Source organism: Nicotiana sylvestris, chromosome 1, assembly GCF_000393655.2.
Source record: "Nicotiana sylvestris chromosome 1, ASM39365v2, whole genome shotgun sequence".
In the NCBI taxonomy this organism is placed as follows: domain Eukaryota; kingdom Viridiplantae; phylum Streptophyta; class Magnoliopsida; order Solanales; family Solanaceae; genus Nicotiana; species Nicotiana sylvestris.
Genome location: NC_091057.1, coordinates 26,227,844 through 26,247,320, shown reverse-complemented (window position 1 = coordinate 26,247,320; position 19,477 = coordinate 26,227,844). Strand labels below are relative to the sequence as shown.

General features: G+C 35.0%; 1 protein-coding gene across 3 annotated transcripts; it reads right to left on the bottom strand.

The window, feature by feature from the left end:
- Positions 1-978: 978 nt before the first annotated feature.
- LOC104221844 (uncharacterized) lies at positions 979-14,486 on the bottom strand. 3 transcript variants are annotated; one of them, XM_070171574.1, is made up of 14 exons: positions 14,248-14,486; positions 13,323-13,563; positions 9,054-9,228; positions 8,434-8,517; positions 8,098-8,339; positions 7,755-7,974; positions 5,265-5,344; positions 5,103-5,187; positions 3,903-4,034; positions 3,713-3,826; positions 3,552-3,599; positions 2,614-2,698; positions 2,356-2,412; positions 979-1,419 (listed from the first exon to the last, which is right to left on the bottom strand). In XM_070171574.1, exons 2-14 carry the CDS (start codon positions 13,544-13,546, stop codon positions 1,322-1,324), a joined length of 1,644 nt encoding a protein of 547 aa, XP_070027675.1. In that variant the 5' UTR covers positions 13,547-13,563; positions 14,248-14,486; the 3' UTR covers positions 979-1,321. The 3 variants fall into 3 exon arrangements, with proteins under 3 accessions (XP_070027675.1, XP_009771282.1, XP_009771283.1); XM_009772980.2 differs by having other exon boundaries at positions 13,323-13,679; positions 14,248-14,421; XM_009772981.2 differs by lacking the exon at positions 13,323-13,563 and having other exon boundaries at positions 14,248-14,317.
- Between the last annotated feature and the right edge of the window lie 4,991 nt (positions 14,487-19,477).

Below are 19,477 nucleotides of genomic sequence, written 5' to 3'. Positions count from 1 at the left end.
GGAATACATCAATCAGTGTATCTTTACCTCACGCACATTTTTTTTGGTCCAATACGTCCAAGAACTATGCTCACTTTAGTATTAAATTGTTGATCTATAAGGCCTGAAATACTAGTATTATTTAACAATTTCTTTTGAAAAATTTAACTATAATTGTTATAATATACTGGAAGAATCTTGTTGACTTAGATAATATTATTATTGAATTTGTGGAGTGTGCCTTGTGACTAATATCTTACCCCATGTAAGCAAAAATATCCTACTATGCACCTCTGCCTTTAAAACACTGTTATGAATCAGTAAAATCTTGTAAGCTAGAGCCTAGATGTATAGAGCTCATATGACCAACCCCAACTACTTTTGAGATTAAGTGTAGTCAAATAACTAATTAAAGCAATCCTAAGGGAAACCAAGTATAAATTCCCAACAAACACAATATGCTAGGTGATTTCTTTCTGTTTGACCAACCTTGGCGAACAAAGTCATCGGATACACGCCGGAACTCTACCGTTATCAAAAAACTAAATGGGGTGGGGTAGGGGGGTATATGTGCAGACCATAATGCAAATTGGACAGAAGAAGCAAAGATATAGATGAACAAGCACCCTTCATGTCAGTTTGCTAACAAAAAATTGCAGAAATATGACACTTTTTGGAGTGGTCTTTAACTTTTGACTCCCGCTTGCCCCATAGACAGAACCAGCGAAAACAATAATTCAAGACCATCCACTTTGAGGGCTATTTGTGTACTTCACCCAACTGCTAAAGGGTCTGCAATTCACATGCCACCCTTGACAAGAACCAACTACACAGCCAAGGGGGTGAGGGACATCAACATAACCAACTCAGTTCATGCAAAACTATAGAACAATAAAGCATCTTTCGTCTTCTTTTCGAGTTAACAGTAACACAACAATGAAAAGGTGGTTTCAATCCCAGAAAACATAAACAAGGAGAGTGTACACTTTTAGGAAGAACTCAAACTAGAACTTCCACCTTTTGAGATAGGCTATTGAAATAAATAAACCCATAGTGGAAGAGATTACAAGAACAAGGGTGCAATTTTCTGCAGCTTAGAGGGGAGAAAATTACAAACTAGCAACAAAAAGAATGATATGTACTTCCAAGAAATAATTTACACAAAAACAAGCGCAACTATGAACCAAGGCAGTCACAGATTTGCAAAACTGCCTTCGTCGTGGATACTTTACACTTGAAATACACCTATGTTAAAACACAACAGCTTCACTTAACAGAGGGAATGTTGCACGTCTCCTTTGTTGACTATGGTCATACAGTTATTAACAGATTAGTTTGGACGCTATAGTTCAGCCTGCTTTGACGATTCCAAGTGTGGAGGTAACATTTTAAGGAAACTCCCGTGAGCAGGTTGAGAGTTGGATGCATCCGAATCCTCACCTACACACATATGAACATCCATACTTTAGCATGTTTATACCATCTCATGATCCATGAGAGAAAAATATACGGAAGAATAACAAGAAAGAACACATGAAACAGAGGGACAAGATGCTGTAAAGGCATCACAAACAGAAAGTCAACAAATAATCAACTCATTTCTTGTAAGCTAACAGTAATATCCACCATTTCTTTTGAGAAATTACCACCACAAGGAGAACTTCAGAGAAAGATTTGTCGCTAGCTCTCCAACTCTAAGAAACTTCATGATCCACAAGAAAAGGATAACAAGAAAGACCACATGAAACAGATGGACAAAATGCTGTAAACCGCAACTGGAGAGTCAACGAATGATCAATTCTTTTTCTTAATGTTCTTTTTATATTGGAGAAATCACCTCTGAGCCCCCACTTTGTGAGGTATCAGCAGGTTCAAAACTCCGGAGAGTATTGGCCTCCCCCTACCCTCCTCCCAACTTAAATACCGGACTTTTGTCCATTGGCAGGATCCGAACCACTGATGTGGACCTAACCCACACTCCAATGTGTCCTTATGGCTGAACCAAAGGCCTGGTGGTGGATATCAATTCACTTTTCCTTTTTTTGCTGATATAATATCAACTGTTTCATTCTGACAAATTACCACATTACAAAACATAAGGAAAAACTCTATTTACCTTCAACTCTCAGAAACTTTATCGATGTTTCTCAATATAAAGGATGGTGACGCTCAATCCCAATATAAGTTGCAATACACTTAGTGGGAAAACGTTTTCTGACCATGCCTAACAACTACAGCTAGTGAAGGCGTACAACTATTATTTCCATTCCTTGGGCATTGCCTCTCTATTTCTAGGAGCAATGCCCGGAGAAGTAATAATCCAGTCTACAGTAATAATGATGACAACCAGAATAGAAAGAGGGGCAGAAATCCTACTGAAAAGTGCCTTCACAGTTGGCCTCTTAGCTTTGTTGCTCTTCTTCTTCAGTTCAGCTGAAAAAGGAAAAAAACATTTCAAGACAAAATCACAATTACAAAAGAAACAAATATAACCATTTAATACTTGTAAAACAGAGGTTGATAAGCAAAGCACAGATAACAGCAGAAAATCAAATCATACTTATCCTATGTTAGATAAGTTCAATTGAGACCAAAGGGATTAATTATAACTTAATGCAAGGAAAAGCTCAATACCCATTCCAGCAACATCATTATCATTCACAATCTCAAAGTTTTTGTAAGTGTAGCCCATAAAGTTGACATCCTTTGAAGAAAGCATCTGTAGCAAAACAAACAAAAGGATAAAGAACAGATTTAACGATGAGAGGAATATTATGAGTGCATGGTGAAAAAGACAATAGAAGTTGATATATCGATGTAGCCACATGAATCACTATGACCGACCATAACCACCAACTAGATTAGCTAATGATATATAGCAAAATGAATTATTTTCCTCTTACTCAGTACTGAAACACTTCTATCAGCCAATTTCTTACCGAACTAGTTTCAATAAAGGTGGCAGTATCCTCTGTTTCAACTGTTTCTCACCCTTTATCCTTTACCATGTAGTAATTACATAGATTTTTCAATTTGGAAACAGAAAACACATCCCTATACTTAATTATGCTCAACTAGAGAACTTATCTACCAAAACCGATCCCCTCTTCCAGCATATTAAATGCTGATTAAACAGACATGAGTATCTGGCTCTTTATTACTAATTACTTCCAATTCTGTCAAATTGCCACATAGAAAAATAGGTAATTTAACAGGAATTCTGATTTGTCAGCTAGAAATTGCATTTGGATTGATAGCACTCAGAGGAAATGGCTACTCCAGAGAACTAGTTTCCCAAATTCAGGTTCTCCATTTTGCATATGTGAAGCAAAGTTAGAATGAAGACCATACAAATTGTTCCTATGAGCTCATTATTCAAATGCAGAATGACATCATTGAAACAACCCCTATGAATTATGAAACTTGTATGCAATAAATCATCCCTATTGGCTGATTATTCAAATGCAGAATGACAGTTAACATCACTTAAAGAAGCCCCTATGAATTATGAACAATTAAAAAAAAGAAGCCCCTACAAATTATGAAGTCACTAGCAGTTTATCGGTGCTAACCTTCCTCCAAGGACCTGATTTTGCTGCTGTTGGAATTTGATTGTCACCCTGCAAACCAAAATTGCAAAGGAAGACATGAGAATCAAGCAGATAAGGATTGCACAAAAGGGTTGCTGTAGCACTGATGGAGAAACCACGACTGAAAAGGTCAATTCGCACACCTCTTCAAACTTCTCAAAATTCTGAGTATCCAACTCGTCATTAACTTCTGGAATAAATGCAGCTTTCATTTGATAAAGTTTATCCCATTCAACACCTTTGAACCATGGGTGAGCCTGAAAAACAGTTAACCGATTAAACTTGACCAAGTCTAATCCCATTCTAAGTATTTACATCGAATACACCAACTACCTTTATTTCACCAGCACCCCTGGTCCCAAGTCTCTGTTCCACATTACACAAGAGTTTACATATGAGATCTTTTGCTTCAGGAGATAGTTTTGCCTCTTCAGGAAATTTAAGATGAGTCCGCCAATTTACTATCTGTAGCAACAAGACAGATAAAAGCGGACTGTCATCAAGAAAGTATCAAAATGGAACTTGAAGTTGGATAGTTATCAAGCATTCCAAGTTTTCACCAAAGGTTACATACTAAAATGATGCAATACTGTAATTGATGAAAATAGAAACCGCTTCTAAGACATCTTGGGCAAATGTTGCTAAATGCAAAAATCATGCTTAGACAACATGCCCATTTTTTCCTGACCTAACCCACAATACAATGCAACCTATGTCACAAGGAAATGGCTGGGAATGTCAAACAAGAACACACATGCATCAAGATGCAATCACTGAATAATGATCAAGCCTTGCTCGTTGTAGTTCAAAATTGGTCATATAGTAAATCCATTTAAAATTTGTTTTATCAAATACTGATATTATGTGCCTAGAAGGATGCATTTAGCCAAAGTTGATCTAAGAAGAATTGCTGATATATATAGTAAGCAAATATTGTGATGCATGTATACACCATCAAAATATGGTGGAAACAAAAAAGGCTTCTGCCCCAGGATATTTTGGCGCCCCCGCAGTATGCTATTATGTCCAGTCACTCTGGATAAACTCAGCAGAGCATAAGATTCTGCACAATAAGACTTAAGAGGCATGTGTTCATATACATAATGCCAGATGTTAAAAACTGTATTACTTCCTCCTGTTCCTTTCCCTAGAAATCAGACACTGAAAGAATCATAATGATTCGAAGCAAAGACAAGTGTTGGCCTTCATATTCTTAATGACTCACTGTGCTCAGCAAACAATTACATTCCCAGGTCTCTTATCAACTTAGACGGGCCAAAAAGCAGTCTCGGGAAGCAGTTCAAGTTTTTTCGCAGTGCATTGAATTTCCATTAACAATATAGCCGCTTCAGTTCTAATTATTTTGAAGCAGCTCCAGACGTTGTGTGTCCCAAGCCAGAAACAGAATGAAAATAGCTAAGATCATGCATAACTAGACAAAAGGAATGAAACGGACAAAGATGACAACCAGTGATTCCGCACGTTAAAAGACTTTTCACCATGCATAACCAAGGAGCAGATTCCCATTCTTACCTTCCTACAGGTGGACATAGGTTCATCGGAATAGAATGGTGGATATCCAACCAGCATTTCATACATGATAGCACCAAGTGACCACCTGAGAGAAACACACAGGCATGTAAAAAATAGATAAGCTTTTAATTGAAAGAGAGAACATAATACAAAGATACTGACCAATCACATTCACATCCATATCCTTTCTTCAGCAAAACCTCTGGAGCAATATAGTCAGGTGTTCCAACCGTGGAATAAGCCTACAGTACTTCACTGTGTTAAATGGTTCCATGTAATCAATACAAGTTTCAGAAAAATAATAATTCATCACAATACTTTCCTAGTCAGAAGCAGCAGTGAGGGAAGTGTTAGTTTGCAAAATCACTCATTACTCAGAACTCATCATGAGTTTAAGATAATGTTGCACTACAATCCATAAGATGTAGACTCCAATTTAGAACGTAGGAAGTAGGAATTCTAGTCTATGTTTGCATTGGAACATAAGAAAGGCAAGGAATGATCAAGCATTAAGCTTCATTACTAATTTACTATTGTTACTATTATAGTAACAGTAGTGTTTTAAAAAGCGTTTTCGGGGCGAGCCCTAGGGCGAGGCGCACTAAAAACGTCCCGGGCGATGGTGTGGGGCGAAAGTCTCAAGAGGCGTACGCCCAGCAATTCGGGGCGTACACCCGAGCGTTAGGAGCATACGCCCGGGCATTTGAGGCGCGTTTTTTAGTGATGCATAAGCCCAGAGACTTTTTCATATTAAAACAAAATTTGTTGAATAAGTCCTTCATATAATACCCAAATTCTCAAAAGTCAGCTTGATAATTATTCAGAAGTTTTAAAAAGGAACTGAAATGTATTAAATTTAAAAGTCAAGACCTTTTTTATTAGTTGAATCCCTAATTCATGGTCTTTCCCAATTGTTTATCTTGTCCGCTAGTCTGCTAATATCTCCCAAAAGCAATGAATATTCAATTATTTTTTTTACAAATACAAAGAGAACTCTATTCTCCTTCATAGCAGCAAGTTCAAAGTTCAAATTACAGGTTAGTAATCAGTGACGGATCAAGGATTTTGAGCAAGGGGATTCAATATTTTAAAGAAGCTAACAATAAAAAATTTCATCAAACGAGGTCATTAAAAAATTTAAATTTAAATAAAAATTAAGCAACTATTATAAATTAAATTAAATCAGATACGGTGGTACATCGTTTTGCAGTACTTTTTTCAAAAAAATTTAATCCTAATGCAAATATAACTAATAAAGAAAAATCCTAATTAATATGCTAGTGCAAATGAGAATTCTCGACCAGAAAAATTGTCTAAATATGCTAGTGCAAAAGGCATTTAAAGGAGAAAGGACAAAAAATACATTATAGTATAATAAACAATTAACTAAATATGATTGCAAAAATAAATAATAATAATAAAATTCTTATTTAGTGGAGGATGTTCAAATGCGAATTTTCAACCAAAAGAATTATCTAAATATGCTAGTGAAAAAGGCATTTAAAGGAGAAAAGGCAAAAAAAATTATTACAATAAACAATACATTAAATATGATTGCAAAAATAACTCAGAAAGAAAATTCCTAATTAAAAGTATAAAACAGTATATTCGATGTGGTGGATGTTCAGATACCAAAGTTTCAACCAAAATAACCAAATAAATTGTAGTTTAAAAGAGAGAGATAGCAACGTGCAGACAATGGGAATCGATCTTGCCAACAAAGGGAAAATCCAAATACCATTGCCACTGAACTGCACATCTGTAGTATACTCGGGGCATTCATTTTATTCTACATATATAGAATTAGTACAATATCTTAATAACTGTCTTCCGAGAAAAAACATAACAGTGTGCATTTAGCAAAAAACATAACAGTGTGCATTTAGCAGGACTCGATCCTGGAACCAAAGGAAAATCTGAACCCCCTTAATCATTGCGCTGCGCATTCATGTTGTGCTAAGGGGATTCATTTTGTATTATATATCTAATAATAACAAGTATAACCTTATATACACAGTGTAATATTCGGTGACGGGTTTGGATCCCTTCGGCCCCCCCAAATCCGTCCCTGATTGTAATGTCTTCGATAAGCATAGGCATTACAGTATCCAAGAACACTCTAGCTATTTGCTCCAGACTTTGGGTGGGGAGGGTTGGGAGGGGAGAGAGATAATGGATAGGAATAGAGCATATCTCACTCTTATGATCAAACACGGTAAAGAAAAGGAAACTTCCGTAGGCACATCATTAAACCGAAGTGACAGAAATATAGGCAAAGAGCTCCGACCAAGAGGAGTGATGATAGAGGATTAAGACAAAAGAGAAAGAGATCAGAGGAAGTCAGCACTGAAAGTAGGGGTAGCATATATACCAGCACAAGAGGGGTAGGAGGTGAGGAGTAGAGAGGATGACAGTGCCGGGTGTAGTACATTGGATTTAGGTCACTTTTATTGCAAGCCTTGTTGTCTTCGGTAGCGAGTTTAAGAGGAAAATAAGCATTAGTTTACCATATAGAGGCGTGTAATATATTTTCCAGATGCACCTCATGCAGATATCCGTTGCACCATATGTGATATCCGAGGAAAGGCAGTGGGGTGCGGTTAAGATTGAGTATAAAAGGTTCATTTTATTATGGTTATAATAAGGACTTACAAGCATCCTCCTATTCTTCTGCCAATGCAACAGTTGCTCCTGTTGAGTGCGCCTTGGAGGGGCTGGGCGTCCATCACTTTGAAGAGCACCACTTAACTTACTTGCCGCTGTGAAATCCTTTTCCTGAAGATTACTGCAGTCCAGTGGTTTACATAATCCAAAATCTGATAACTTCATGTGCCCATTTCTATCAAGTAGTAAGTTATCCGGCTTGATATCTCTGCAAATTTTGGATACATAAGTTACTCCTCCTGATTAGAGAACTATGGAGTTTAGGAGCAAAGAAGAACACTTTGATTGGTCAATGCAATCACATCACAGAGAAACAGAATTTTGTACCAACCTGTGAATATAATTGTGTTTATGGATAGATTCTATAGCAAGGACTGTCTCCCCCACATAAAACCTGGCCTCATCTTCTGTTAAAGTATCTTTGCGCATCAGCAAAGTCATCATATCTCCACCAGGAAGATATTCCATTATTAGATAAAGATACTCCTCATCTTGGAAAGAGCAATATAGCTTAACAATGCAATTGCTCTCAACTTCAGCAAGCAGATTCCTTTCTGCTTTAACATGTTCAACCTAACAAAAAATAGTTGATAAGCAGAAATTAGCATGCAAGTGCAACACAAACAATCACCAGGTAACTATCGAGAAAGTTCTCTGTGTTCTTTACCTGGCCTCTACGAAGCATTTCTGATTTCTTAAGCTTTTTCATGGCGTAGACATGACCAGTTGCCTTCTCCTTACATATCCTAACCTGAAGCAAGACAAAATAAGTTAGAAGGTCAAGAGGAATATAATCTCAAATGTTACTCATATTTCCGACTCAGGTGTGTGTGTGTGTGTGTGTGTGTGTGTGAGAAAGAGAGAGAGGGTCTGTGAGTGAAGATTTACTGATTATATCCTTTCTCAATTAAAGCTCAAAAGCTTTCCACCACAAAGATAAGTGTACCCCACCAAGAGTAAAAGAACCCATAACAGTTCACTAGGAAAAAAGTTCCAATTTCCAACTATCTGAGTTAGAATGTATGATGTAGAAAACAACCACGACAGCGTTTCAGCCCAAGGACATAATGCCCCCTTTTTCTACCATACCTCTACTTTTATTAGTTTTATTTCTCCCAAAGGATGCTTGAGCCCCGAGGGAAAAAGATACAAGCTTGATAAGTAGAATTAAAAAGAAATAAGAGAATTTTAAAAGATTTCCAATCAAAGTTCTCTTTGCCTGTTATGCTGGTCAGATATAAATGGGAGAAAGGATGTATGCATGCGGTAAGAGATGAAAAAAGAGACCTCCCCAAATGCACCCTTTCCTATCATTGTCAAAGGCTCAAAATCATCAGCACCCATTTTATGCCTTTGACGGCGCATAAATTCTGTCTCCTTTTTCTCAAGGTACTTCAGTAAATTGTTCTGCTCTTCCTCAGAAACCTCAGCATCAGCTAATTTTTTTTCAAGCATATTGCGCCTGCAACAAAGAAAACAATGATTATTCTTTAAGAGAAATTGATTTTGTATGCACCGTTCATTTAAAGCACAAAGAACATGGAAAAGATAAAAGGAATGGTGATAGCACAGAGAGCACATCTATTAACTAATAAGAGACGCATATCTTATAAAGGAGGATTACCATAAACATGGCCTCAGAAAACTTCAAGTCTTAAGACATCTATTAATTTTGCAAAAGAATGAAGGGTGACACAAGATTGTTTAACTTATCCAGAGAAATTCTATAATCAAGTCTTAAGACATGTCACCCCAAAAACATGCTTATAAACTCTACAATTGCAAGTAATGGGTCAAATAGAGCAAATGTTGGTTGGCTAGTTATTAATATGGAGAGGTTCTAAAAACACTAAATCAACTTGGTAAAAGAGATTAAGCAAGCATTGCATGTAAAGCTTTGTTTGGTAGCCTATGAGTAAGAAGTAGTGAGGTAAAGGCCTGATTTGTATATCAGCAGATTCACCAACTACCAAAAGGTTTTTAGAAGCACTTGACCAACTTAATAAAAGAGATCATAATGGAAGAAATAAAACTGAAGGCAAAATTAATCAGTAATATAAGGACTGTAATTATTTATAATTAAACAAACTCCTCACTGTATACTACTAGCTACTTCAGATTATCATACACATGTATATCATACTGCAAATTATCAGGGACAAGAAATAAGTAGCAGAAACTGTCAACTCTAGTTTTCGTCTTCTTTGGCCATGATTAGCTACTTCAGATTATCATACACCAGTGCTCTATTTTCATAAATTACATGAACCCAAATTAATCAGGGAAGACCAACAAGAAGCTGAACAATTTTCTGCTCATACTTACTTTCAGTTCAAAGAAATGCAACTGTGAATGGTTTGTCCACTCTAGATTCCATTTTTCTTCTCCCATAGCTAGGCCTAAAACTTGGCTAATGGCAATCACCAATAACACAAAAAATTCTATATTTGCATTTTTTTTAACAAAAGGTAATATTTGTATTGATGGGGTGGAAATTTCCAGTATACAAGTCGGATATAAAAGTAGAGAACTTACACAATAATACCAACAACAACAAGCGACAAATCATCGCTTTTCTGAAGCTGAGACAGCTCGACCATCAAAAGCGATCACTTCAACACCTGAAGCGAGAAGCGACGTAGAAGCGAGAAGCGAAAAAGCGATTGCTTCAGTCAAAAGGGGTCAATTTTTTTTTAAAAAAAAGATTGGGTCATTTTCATATTATACAAAACATAGACCCCAAAGTGAAGACATTTCTTCTCTTCCTCTATTCCATCGAGCATCACTGCTACTGCTGCTAGGTTCCAGAAACCCGTCCAACCTCCAGGTAATTTCTTCTTCTTTCTTCTACTTATCCTTTTTTTTTTCTCTGTTCTTTCTTCTTCTTCCCGTCGACTGCTGCTAAGTGCTAGGGCAGGCAACAGTCCTTTTTCTCTCTCCTTTTATTCTTCTTATTTAGCCTTTATTTATTAATTTTTGTGTGTATTTCAGTTTATAAACTTAATTATTATATTTTGAAATGTTGTTGCTTTGCTGATTTTAGTATATTAAACATAATTATTATTTTTTTTTCCATCTTTTTTCCTTTTTATTTGAAATGTTACTAATTTCAATTATTAAATTTAATTTAATTAAGGTGTTGCTGATTTCAGTTATATATATATATATATATATATATATATATTTTCAGTTTATTTCATTATGTTTGTCTCTTTGCAAGGTTTACTTTATGTTTTTTAAGTATTGCGCTTCGCTTTTGAAGCGAGGCGAACCCCTATCGCTTTTTTGCGCTTCTCGCTCTCAAAAACACTGCCTTACCCCTACCCTAGAAGCGCAGAGAGGTTGTTTCTGATAGACCCTCGGCTGGAGAACGGATGAAAAAATAATGGCAACAAGTAGGAATAACAACAAAATAAAAAAGACTGTAGCCAAAGCAGTTAAACTCTAGATAGTAATAGAAATCTATGAATAAAAGGATATATACTAACACTAATGCTAGCGAACTGAGTAAGACAATGAGAAACGCTCGACTACCTACTAGCCTTCTACCCTAATCTTTGACCTCCACACTCTCCGATCTAGGACCATGTTCTCAGTCAAGCTCCAGTTGCTCCATGTCCCGCCTAATAACCTCTCCCAAGACTTCTGAGGCCTACCTCTACCCCTCCTGATACCCACTGAGGCTAACCTCTCGCACCTTCTGACTGGGGCTTCTATACTTCTCCTCTTAACATGCCCGAACCATCTCAACCTCGCATACTGCATCTTATCCTCCATAGGGGTTACTCCCACCTTATCCCGAATAACTTCAGTCCTAATCTTATCCAACCAGGTATGCCACACATCCACCATAACATCCTCATCTCAACTACTTGTATCTTTATGAGGGTTCTTGACCGGCCAACACTCTGCTCCATACAGCATAGTCGGTCTAATTACAACCTTGTAGAACTTGCCTTTTAAGTCTCAGCGACACATTCTTATCAAACAAGACACCGGAAGCAAGCCTCCACTTCAACCATCCTACTCCAATATGATGTGTGACATCCTCATCAATCTCCCCATTACCTTGTATTATAGATCCAAGGTACTTGAAACTACCTCTCTTGGGGATGACTTGTCTATCAAGCCTCACCTCCATATCCGCTTCCTCGGTAACGTTGTTGAACTTACACAATAATACCGTTCTCTACAAATAGCAGTTATCGATGCTCATAGGCATCTCATAGGCACCAAAAAGTTCATATATGCAGTTTCCGCCTCTGTTTTCACAAATAACTACACATCTACAAAGATATATATTAGAAGACAAATCTACATCACCAAAGGGCAATTTACGTTTCCCAAACCTCACAACCAAATGCACTCCCTTGAAAATCTGGAACTAGGCTTATCAACAAATGCCAAAACCGCAGGAAAATGTTGGCAAGGGTTAGGAACTTCAATAACTTTTCCTACACCTGATCGATATGAATCTATGAGCCTCACATGAGCAAAAAAGGGAATGAAATTCTGTATCAGTTCGCAATCCAGATAATGTTTCTTCAAGAATGTCGAATCATTGCAAGGAGTTCATTCGCCCCAAAGTGGCACAGAGCAAACCATCGGAAATGTTTTCTAAACATTTGATTCCTCTCAACCTTAGATTTAAATCTTAGCACAATCTAAATGCAAATAGATTTAAATCTTAGCACAATCAATATGCAAACATATCAAGAAAACCACGAGGTACACTTGTAATTTCTTAAAGGCTAACAAATCACAACTGGACTATCACAAATTAATACGGCATCCACGACGATTCATCATGATCCAACATTTCGTGGAATTAAGACCACAAAGCTCATTTCTAGCTATCTAGAACACTCTAGAGTGAAAAGCTTGGGAAATTTTTTACAGGTATCAGCTATCAACTCTTTATTATTAGCATAAACCACCCCCTGCGATACATCACTCATCATCAAAATACCAACAAAAAATGTAAATGTCACGGCAAAATTAATGAATCAACTCCAGGTGCCAGAATGAGGCTGTATGACTTGTTCAGGAAAGAGTACAGAGTTCCCTCTATTTATTGGGCAGCCCAATGCACAAAGCATCCCACATTTCTTCCCCGACCCTAAGAGGTGTGATATAGACAGCCTAACCTAATACGGAGTTCCCTCTATGTCCTTTTTTATTTAATCAAGTTGTCAAAACAAACTAAATCAGCATTCCCTCTATGAAATGACATCCATTTTAAGTATCCCAGTATCCCATTCTGAAGTTATTGTTAACAACATAATCAACGGAAAACTACATTAAAACCTTTTGGAATGTGATAATAGATTCAAGGATGATCACGAGAAGGGACAAGAAAATGGTCATTGCATAGATGTCTAAGCTTCCCCATGTTTGTTAGAGTTGCAAGACTGGAAATATGATGTAACTAAGATTCTAGCAACCGCAGTAAATACAAGTTGGACCAATGATCAAATGAACGTTTGCAAGGACATGTATCTAGGAATGACCAATGCTAATTCACAGTATCCTATGGAAAAAGGAGAACTAACATACCGCTCTCTACGCTCCTGCAAACTCTTCATTTGTTCTTTGTAGTGCTTTTCTATGTACTGCTTGGCAGCTGCAGCTTTCTGTTTAGTAGCAGTTGAAGGTGTTTCCTCATGTGATGACAATTTTGACCCTTCTTTCCCATTACTAGTAGTCGTTTCCTGCTTCTTCGGAGGCTTGGGCTTATCTTTTTTTCCAAGCTTACTGAACCACCGTTTCGCAGTCTCCATCTGCCTTAGTCAACTTACTAAAGATAGGAAGCAATAATCACAAAGAAGTCTGCAACTGCAAATTTGTCTTTCTTTGACAGGAAATTAATTATAGGCCAAGCTTCAAAGCACCACAAGGAGCCAATTAAATGCTCTGCAAAAAGAACTCAATCAAGAATTGATGCCGTGTATTTGCACTGAGCAACTAACCATTACAGGCAACTAAAACTCTGTCAAAATCTGAAAATCTCCGCATTCTCAATTTGCTCGATTATTTTTTAACTTAAGGTTAGTAAAATAATACACTATACAAAATATTCGTGGTTGGAGTAAATCTCACACTGCTCACCAGCACTAAATTAACAATAGATAAATAAGGGACAATAGGACTTATTCCATGAATAAAGAGAAAAAGTTTAAAAAGGTGGATTTCAATGTTCAAATAACCATACAGTAAATCTAGAACTTCAAAAATCAAAATTGCTTCTCCAGAACACAGATCCTCTATGTATCATCAAATAAAGAGAATCCATAACTACATATAGTATCAATTTAAATGCAATAAAAAACAGGTAATTGTTCAATCATGTCAAAATTCAGAATATCAATAAAAATGATAATTTAACATCCCATAATACAGAAAGCTTAAAAAAAGAAGGTAAATTTCATCAAAGAAAGCAACTTTCTTGACAAAAATTCAGCAAGAAAGATTCAAACTTTACCTCAAAAATGCTTCAAAATGAGTAAATTCTGGCAGCTCTGTACCAAATCAACAAGACCCAGAAAGGAAAAAATGAGTATTTTTGTAACAAGTGAATCACATAGGTTAGTTGTGGGATATAATACAGTTGAATTGTCAAAAGAGGGAAAGAAAGAAAACCCTAAAGAGGGAAACTGAAAAAAAAGGGGAAAGAGATAGTGTTAGTTGAAGAAGAAGAATGAAGAGTTGTGTGGGAGTGGGGATGACCACTTTGTGTTGTGTTGTGTTGTGCTTTGGTGGCATCAATTCACCATAGACACACACATACTGTGTGTGAGAGAGATAAAAAGGGAGGAAAAGCCTTGTTTCCTTTTTTTCTTGAGTAATTGATTGAAGATTAAAAATAGGAATAAAATATTTGGCTAAGCAAAATTGAGAATAAAAAATTTCTAAAGAAGATTTTCCTCTTTAATGTGCTTTACCCGGGTACAATTTGGATTATTGCTAAAAAAAAAATTGGCCAGAAGTATTTTTTTCTAAAATTAAGATGTTTGTCAAGTTTTAAGAAATTTGTTTTTGAGTAGAAGCAAAAGTAATATTGAGAAATAAAAAAAATGATTTTTTTTCAAAAGTATTTTTAAGAAGTAATTTTTACAAGTTTGGCCAAATATCAAACTTGTAAACTGATTGGAAAAATACTTTTGTGAGAAGTATTTTTCAAAATAAACTGATTTTAGATACTTGGTCGAACATGCTATTTTAACTCTAATACTAGACATTGAGCAGAAAATCCCAAAAGAGATTGAATAATAATAGAAAGGATCTTTTGTTTAAGAAATAAAAATTTAAATACAGAATTTTTGTAATTTTTACGTTTCACATTTATGAAAAGTTGAGACCTTCTCTTTTTTATTTTTTATTTTTTCTTTTTTTTTCGTTAATATTCTTTTTATTTTCCATTTCTTTATTAGGTAAATACTAGAGTGCCCTTTTCCATTTCACTTCAAAACAGCCCATGTTTGATATGTCGTGAGAATTTGGCGAGTAGAAGTGAAGTTCAATTGTTCAGGTCCTCTGAAAAATACATACGAGAGTAGAGAGATGCCTAAAACCAGTATATCAATAACTTAATATGTGAAATATTAAGAGATCATAATTTTTATTTAAGTTTAATTATGTAGAGATTATAATATATAAATAATAACAAATGAATTATTATGTAACTTTAAGAGCGTTCAAATTTTTTATTATCATATTGTTAATATATGTATTCTTTATTTTGTATAGAAAACACATAACTTTCCGTATAGAGTATACAATATCATATTTCTATTGATTTGCGGTCTTAACTTCGCATGACAATGCAGCGTTTTATATTAAAACACATATTGCAAACAAATTATTGAGTGTTATACTGAGATTAAATTCTTTTATTTCTCAAACCAAAGTACCAAACAACCATTATCATTCATGTTGGACTAAGTTCATCCTAATATTGCAATATATATTAGGATTATGGTCTGAACTTCAGTTGAAAAAAATCAAACATTTCAAAACTTTCCATTTAATCTATAGCGACGAACAATATCAAATAAGGCAGCTCACAATGTGCCAAAAAATGCAGCTCAATGTTTACTAGCTTACGTTAGGTACAAGATATTCAGAATTTACTGTTTCAATTAATTCAGAAGATTATAGTGGAATAATTAGGAGCAACTATTCATTTATCATTAACTAAAGATTCGAGCTTCGAATTCTAGGTATAGAGTCTCTTTTAGTAGAAAATAGTTTATCTTTCATAGTGAGATTTTACGGCACGAATTCGTATAAATAATACCGGGTAGCACTCTAAAGGGGTAATATTTAGGAATTAGTCAGCACGTCATAAATTTCAGCTTTTCAGTTTAATTTTTCGAGACAAAAATGTCATGAATTATCCTGAAGTTAAGATTTGTAATTTAAAATTTTAGGACAAAAATAAATACTGATTAATTTCTAAATAGTAATCTTGAAAATAGTTACATGTGCTCTTGGTCCCCACGAATTCGAATTAATCGGGGTTCCAAAGGGAATATTGAACGCCTGAGACCATCTCCAAGGCTACTCTATTTCTTGCACCAAATCCAAATTTGGTGCAAGAAATGGTGTTTTTTTGCTCCAATGCAACACTAATTCTTGCACTATTATAGAGTATGAATAGTGTTGCACCAAATTTCGTGCAACACTATTCATCACTCTAAATTTGGTTTAATATTATTTTATTCAATTTTTTTATTTTGTGAACTTTTAATTTATCATATATTGTGTATATAATTAATTTTTATATTAAGATCTTTATAATTTTAATTTTATATCCTATTTTTTGATACATTAATTTTTGTATATATTATATTTATATAAAATTATAAGTTAATTTTATTATTATTATAATTGTATAAAAAGAAATATAACCATTATTTAAAAATAAAAAATGCAAATGTAAGATATTTAATGTTGCTAAAATTGAAAAGTGAAAACTAAAATTTTAAAAAGAAAATTAACAATACATAAAATAAAAATACATTATAATTAAAGTACATAAAAGGAGGATACATTAAAATTGAAATTACATTTTAAACATAAGTCTAGTAATCCCCTATGTCATTTTCAGGTGTACCAAAATTACCAAAATACTGAGAGAACGGGGTAGAAAATTGTTGTGGTTGTTGAAATTGTTGACTTCTTTTATCGATTATTCGTTTTTGTTCTTGTCGCAAAAATTCATGAAGATTTGGATCATCAATAGAATTCAAGTTCGTCAATAAAATTTTATTTTCTTCTTTGTATTCTTTTTGTCTCGAAGCTTCATTTCTTGAGTTACTTGACTTTTCCATCGCCTCAACAAGCCGACTATCACTTTTAATTAATTTATCCTTTAAAATAATTTTGTAATAAATAATTATATAAGTGGTGAATGTGAATTATATATAATGAATATGGAAAAAAGAAAAAAGATAGTATTAGTTTGAAGGAAATAAAAAATGAAAAGTAAATAGAAGATAATAATATAATATAGAAGAGAGAGATGATTTGGTTTAAAAAATGGTGTAATAGTTGGAGTAAATTTGATATTACACTATTTTTGTGTGAAATTTGGTGCAAAAAATGGTGTTAGCCTGGAGATGCTTAATAAGAAACCAAAAATAGTGAAAATGTTGACCTATTGCCTATTTAATTTAGCTGTTAGCAGTTAGCGCCGTCAAGATATTGACTTTTAATGGCTTTCGTATCATTTATCACATGATAAAATGAAACGATAAATTAAAGATAAAGACATTAGGAGCTGAAGAAAATGACAGTAATGGGAAAAACGCGGTTGGTTGAGGCGTTGAGCTTTTAGGTCCCTACTGCAAATATTTATTTAAGAAAAAAACCGTTGAAGAATAATTGCTTCAATAATTACATACTTATCTATCTACGTACATGTACATACTACGTACTAGAGATTTATGTGAACAGGTACATTACACCAACAATTTAAAACAAATAGTACCTTAAAACAAGAATACAATCAGATCATTGTATTATGGAAACTATAATTAAATAGAATAATTAATAAGGGAGAAGAGCAACAACAACAACAACCCAGTATAATCCCACAAGTGGGGTCTGAGGAGGGTAATATGTACGCAGACCTTACCCCTACCCCGAAGGGTAGAGAGGCTGTTTCCAGGAGACCCTCGGCTCAAAAAAGCAATAGGAGCTGATATATTAGTACCATAAAAATGCATAATAAAAATAACAGCAATATATAAGAGATATGAAATACAGAATACGAAATACGAAATACGAAATAGATGGCTGGTATAGTAAAACTAGAAGGTAAAGCCCTGCATCAATAGACGACCAATGACATTCTTAGTCTAACTCCTAACTGGCTAGTCTCACTCTATTGTGCTGTAGAAATATTCACAACTCTCCCCTAACCTACAACCTTAATGCTCGACCTCCATAATTCTCTGTCAAGGGCCATGTCCTCAGTAATCCTAAGTCGCGTCATGTCCTGTCTGATCACCTCTCCCCAATACTTCTTAGGTCGTCCTCTACCTCTCCGCGTGCCCACTACCGCCAGTCGCTCACACCTCCTCACCGGTGCATCAGTGCTCCTCCTCTAAATGTGCCCGAACCATATATGATTTTTTTTGTGCGAAAAATAATACTGCATTAACTAGATAAAAGTGTTGGTAGAGAGAGGGTGATGCGTAGTGTGCATATATCACATTAGTAGAGCTAGTTAGTTGGCTATTACAAGTCTGATATATCATGACATAAGTTTGAATAAAATAAAGTCTGATCGTTAGACAAAACGGAGTTCTCTACTATAGTAACTCCATTAGACAAAATTGGTGGGGTAGGTAGCGCGCTACCATATATATGATACTATAAAACAAGGTGTAGTATCTATTTTTATTAGTTTAATATTTGATATATCGATTATCGGCTCATCACAATATGATGTAGCACATGGGCGAAGCTAGAGTGCTGGAAACGGATTCGGCCGAACCCAGTAATTTTGGTACAAACCCTATATTTGTTTTAAAAAATTCATTGAATATGTACAAATTATTAATTTAGAACCCAATAACTTAATGATTAGAATCTCAAATCCATAACTTTGAAATTCTGGCTCCACCTCTAATGTAGCATGATCACAATTATAAGCATATTATTCACTTTAAGGATTAGGATTAATAAGCTTGCGGAATAACTAAGATGATTCGTCTTAATTAATTTTACTATATCGGGTACATCTTTATCAAGTTCATGAATTGACAAATCAATAGTGGTGAGTTACTTCTTCTCCTTTTTATTTCATCTGTCTTGCTTGATTAGTTAAAAAACTATATCATAAGAATATTTTAGCAAAGATTAATATTAATGTGGCTAGACACTTCTTCGGACCATTCAGCCTTCAAAGGAGTGGCCGATCAAAATTGAGATCTGGTCATCTGGATTAAATAGTTGCATTCTCCTTTAACCGAAAATTCAATTACTAGTATATAAGAAAATAGCCACTGATGTTTGCATATACTATTAAATAGCTGAGAAAATAGTCCCTAATGCTTGCTTTAAGGTAGGCTATATGTATCATATTCTTTGGGATGTGGCCTTTCCCCAAATCCTACGTGAATGTGAAATATTTTGTACACCGGGTTGTCCCTATAAATCTTGTGTAAAATATTTGAATTTCAATAATTTTATATGAACAATAT

Bases quoted from the DNA above. Each gene is read 5' to 3' on its own strand.
- LOC104221844 (XM_070171574.1), bottom strand. From the start codon at position 13,546: ATGGAGACTGCGAAACGGTGGTTCAGTAAGCTTGGAAAAAAAGATAAG. The intron at 8,518-9,053 runs GTCTCTTTTTTC...GTCTTGCTTCAG, and splicing joins GAAAGGGTGCATTTGGGGAG to GTTAGGATATGTAAGGAGAA. The intron at 7,975-8,097 runs GTTGGTACAAAA...CAAAATTTGCAG, and splicing joins AAACACAATTATATTCACAG to AGATATCAAGCCGGATAACT.